Raw genomic sequence first — 4,734 nt, 5'->3', positions numbered from 1 at the left:
CGTGGAGAGTGCGACGGTGAAAGGCATCAATAACCAAGTAGGTTAAGTGAGATCCCGGAGGCAGGATCACAGGATGGCGTTGATCCTCACTCAGCACTGCATGTTTTAGTCGACCGCCTACACGCAGTACACCATGGTCATCAATCCTTGGCGAGAGTTTGTGAAGCGAGCTGCGAGGGGGTACCTTCCGTTCAGCGACGATGGTGTCCAGCTCAGCATGCCATTCAATTGACTGCACCATCCGAATCCATGATTGCGTCGATCGTTCCAGTTCGACTGGAGTCAAGACGAGGACGGGACTCTGTGTTGGTGGTCCTGATGAATGAGAACTTCGCCTCCTCTAACGTAGAATCCATGCGGTGACGCGGATCAATCGTTGCCACGAAGAGAATCGAGTCAGCTCCTCCGGTTCCTTCAATCCTGTCGCAACGAGACATGGTCCGGTCCGTTGTTCCGGTAAGTTCTTCAAGGACGAAGAGCCGGGTTCCAAAGGCCATTCCGACTTTTCGTTACATAAGAAGTTCGGGCCACGCCACCATAACGAGTGAGAAAGCATCTCACGTGGTGAGAGCCCCCTCGAAGCGCAGTCAGCAGGATTATCTCGCCCAGGTACGTGGTGCCAAGTGACCTTTGACATTGTCCTCTGAATTTCTGCCACTCGATTGGCCACATAGGTTGTCCATTTTGCAGGATGTCCTCGGATCCAGGCCAAAACCACGGTGGAGTCCGTCCATAGATGTGTCTCGGCATCCACTAAGCCGAGCGTGGAAGCTACGTGAGCAGCAAGCTTGGCGAGAATGGACGCTGCGCACAGCTCCAGCCGTGGCAGTGACACTCGTTTCAACGGTGCGACCTTGGTCTTTGCCATCACCAAGGAGGTGGTGATGTCTTCACCGCTGAGTGTCCGGAGGTATATGGCTGCACCATAAGCTCGCTCCGAGGCATCTGAAAAGCCATGAATTTCGACTTTGACTCCTGGCGAGTCGACGTGCATCCATCGTGGCACTCGTAGGTCCTCTAGTAAGGGAAGTTGGTCCCTCAAGGAAGTCCATGCTGCCGCCTCCTCGTCACGCAATGGTTCATCCCACCCGAGTTGCTGCAACCATGCTGATTGGATGATCAGCTTGGCTCGAACTGTAACTGGCGCCAACCAACCCAGTGGATCAAACAAGCGAGACGCGTTCGAAAGGAGCAATCGTTTTGTTAACGATTCCTCGATTGACGTATGCACGGTAAATGCGAAACAGTCGCTCTTCGATTCCCAACGCAGGCCCAAGACCAGTTGACCTTCAGGAGGCAACAAAATTGTTGGAAGGCTTCCTGCTATGATACTCTGTAGGAATATCCTGGATCAAGGTAGGGTGGTTGGCGGACCACTTTCTCAGCGGGAATCCGCCCGCCATGCAGAGCTTCACCAGCTGATCCGTCAGCGTCCTTGCCTCTGTCAACGACGCAGCTCCAGAAAGGATGTCGTCCACGTAGGTGTCTCGCCTCAGTGCCTCCGCAGCCAAGGGGAACTCCTTTCCATCGTCGTCAGCCAGCTGTCGCAGCACTCGAATCGCCAGGTATGGAGTGCAGGCAAGACCATACGTAACGGTGTTCAGACGGAACTCTAATGGCTGTCCATTTTCTGTCCATAGAATCCGCTGTAAGTTGCGGTCTTCTGGATGTACCCTGATTTGGCGGTACATCTTCTCGATGTCAGTGGAGACAACGAAACGATGACACCGCCAGCGAGAAATCACGTCCGACAAAGCAGGTAATAGATTTGGCCCGGGCAGTAGACTGTCATTCAAGGAGCTCCCTTCAAGGATCTTCGCCGATCCGTTGAAGACGACCCGGATCTTCTCCTCGCTACCTGTTCCCTTGAGCACACCATGATGCGGTAGAAAACACACTCGCACTTCGTCCGACGACAATGGCACGGCGAAGGACATGTGACCGAGCGACAGATACTCGCGCATGAAGTTGCAATAGCGATCGCGGAATGTCGGTTCGCGGACAAAGCGACGTTCCATCACGGCGAGCATTCTTACGGCCATGCGACGAGTGGCCGACAGATCAACTAAGCTTGATCGCACTGGAAGGCGCACTTGATAACGACCAGTGGAGTCTCGTGTGTGTGTTTGCTGGAAGTGTTCTTTACACTCGGGATCCTCGAGAGACCACGGTGCCGACGCTTGCGGCAACTCTTCTTGCTCCCAAAACCGACGCACCAGGGAGTTCAGCTCGTCCGCCGGTGAGCAGCACAAGGAGGTGACCAAGCCGATTGAACAAGCGTTGCTAACACCTGCGGCGCCCAATAGAACCCAGCCGATCTGAGTGTTTTGAGCGATGGGCTCAAATGAACCGCCCTTCCGTATGCCGGACAACGCAATGTAGGCGTACACGTCTGCGCCCAGTAAAAGTTCTACAGGATCCTGATTGTAAAACTCAGGATCTGCAAGTTCAAGGCCCTGTAAGTGAGCCCATGCACAGCTGCGTCGATCAGCAACACCACCGTAGTCCGTGATACGCGGGAAGACGAGAGCGGAGATCTTCATGGATACGGCAGTGACACGCGACGTGAGCGAAAGAGAGACTCGTGCTCGCAAAACACCGGTCTGCTGGCCGCCGACACCGTAGATCGCCACTGCTGTTGGTGTGCGAGGCAGACGCAGCCGCTGCGCCAAGGACTCCGCCACGAGGCACGTTTCCGACCCGGGATCAACTAATGCTCGAACTGTTTGCAGAGCACCACTACTATCGGTCACTAGAACGCGCGCGGTCGCGAGCAACACAGGTGTGCACTCAATCGTCGGCCGATCTGTCACGTGGATTGCAACAGCGGAAATTGTAGTGGCATCGACAAACGCCTCGTGCAACGTCGTGTGATGCCGAGCTGTACATTTACCGCAGTGCTTCGTTGACGGGCACTCCGTGAGTTTGTGACGTTCTAGACAGTTCATGCACAGGCGATGAGTATTCACAATTTCCTTACGCTCTTGCGGTGTTCGTGACTTATAGTGCTCACAAATCATAATATAGTGTTCCTGATTGCAGATAGGGCAATTCCGGTTGGACTCCGCTCCACGCTTAGGCTGCTGCTGAGTACGCAACGAACGAGTGATCTTCTCCGAGGACTTCCCGGAAGAGCCTTGTGAGGCCTTGGGACGGAGCACACCTTGCTTCAGCACCTGATTCTCGAGAAAGTCACGCAGCTGCTCATAGGAAGGTGGGTCTGATTTTTTCGTAAACAGTTTTTCCCACTCCTGTTTAGTTCGATCGTCAAGAAGCTCGACGATGAGGTGCACGAAAAGGTCCGTGCAATTGGTGAGAGGACGTCCGATTCCTTCCAGCGCTCCGACAGTAGTTATCATCCGATTGAAGATTCGACGAATGTCAGCGACAGAATCGTGCTTCATCCTTCCAAGCGATGTGAAAGCTGAGAGATATGAACGCAGAAGTAACCGTTTATTTTCGTAATGATCAGTCAAGGTCGTCCATGCGCGATCGAAATTCTCCGACGTGGTAGGAAAACTTATTATGAGTTGCTCTGCGTCACCTTTCACACTGCTCTTTAAGTATTGAAACCGCTTTATGTTCGACAGTGACGGTTCCGTGATGACGAGCGACTCAAAAAGGTCACGATAGGCCGGCCAATCCTCGAACTTCCCGGAAAACTGAGGCAGAGGAATCCGAGGCAGCGTGTTTCGCAGAGAAATCATGTCGGAATTAGCGGGCTTGACTTCCGTGTCAGAGGCAGCCACACTCAAGGTCCTTTCTAGATTCAGCAACTGCGCACGCTGCTGAATGTATACGGTTTCGATTTTGCTTAAGAAATCGTTGGTAAAATATTCGTGATTCTCGAGTGCTTTTCCGAATGACTTCACTTCGTAGTGTTGTTCCTCAGCTCTCTTCTACTTGGACTCAAGAAGTGAGAGGGAAGACTGCACCATGGTCACGCCGATATTGGCGGCTCCCGCCTTCTTGAGATTTTCCATCGTACGGGCGATGCGCCCATGGATTTGCAATTGAGCAGAAAGTAATTGCTCCATCTCACTTTTTTAGATTCCACTGCCACGAACACTCGACGCACCAGGAGTTTGCTCACTCGCGATGAAGATAACGACGAGATCGCGACAACGAATCCGGCTCGAAGGACCATAAAATGTGCGAAATTGACGAGATGGAGGAAGGAGCGCGTGAATAAAAGAAAAATTAAGAAGTAGAACTAATTGCGTTTATTCTATTCACAGACAAATTCTGTACAGCGAGAAATAGCCAGCGTCAGGCTGAAATCGTACGCGTTTGACATTGTGAATTTTGACGAAGAAGTCTAAGAGACGACTGCGACTCGCGTCTCCGTGCGCTTGGTTTTGTTCCCTTCTGAAATCTAGAAGCTTCTTTTCCGTTAAACTGAATTTTTACTCGTCGAAAGGACGAACAATAAAAATAATGAAACTTCTAGAAATCAAAAGGTGAAGAATAAGTGTATAATAAACACCGCTCAGACTTTAAAATCATAGGCGGAAGCGGTATACGCTGGCCGCCTATAATTGGCCGGTCGACTTTTCGTTGAGTGCGCTGTCAGCGCAAACCCGTGGCGTTACGATTGGCGGGACGCTCTTGCGAAAAGCGCGCCGAAATTCCAAACAAATTTTGATAAAAATTTCCTTTTTTACTAAAAACATCTGTTTTAAATAATAATTTAATTTCTTAAAAATGGAAGTTATAAAGAACGTTTAATTCTTT

The 4,734-nt window shown here is 51.4% G+C and overlaps 1 protein-coding gene across 1 annotated transcript; it reads right to left on the bottom strand.

The window, feature by feature from the left end:
• Positions 1 to 340: 340 nt before the first annotated feature.
• LOC108772967 (uncharacterized) lies at positions 341 to 4,037 on the bottom strand. The gene is made up of 3 exons (XM_018538644.1): positions 3,936 to 4,037; positions 1,416 to 3,788; positions 341 to 1,333 (listed from the first exon to the last, which is right to left on the bottom strand). Exons 1-3 carry the CDS (start codon positions 4,035 to 4,037, stop codon positions 341 to 343), a joined length of 3,468 nt encoding a protein of 1,155 aa, XP_018394146.1.
• Positions 4,038 to 4,734: the final 697 nt, after the last annotated feature.

Source organism: Cyphomyrmex costatus, unplaced genomic scaffold (assembly GCF_001594065.2).
Source record: "Cyphomyrmex costatus isolate MS0001 unplaced genomic scaffold, Ccosl1.0 scaffold1955, whole genome shotgun sequence".
NCBI classification, from domain to species: Eukaryota; Metazoa; Arthropoda; class Insecta; order Hymenoptera; family Formicidae; genus Cyphomyrmex; species Cyphomyrmex costatus.
The sequence above is the reverse complement of the archived record's forward strand: the minus strand, read 5'-3'. Positions and strand labels throughout refer to the sequence as shown.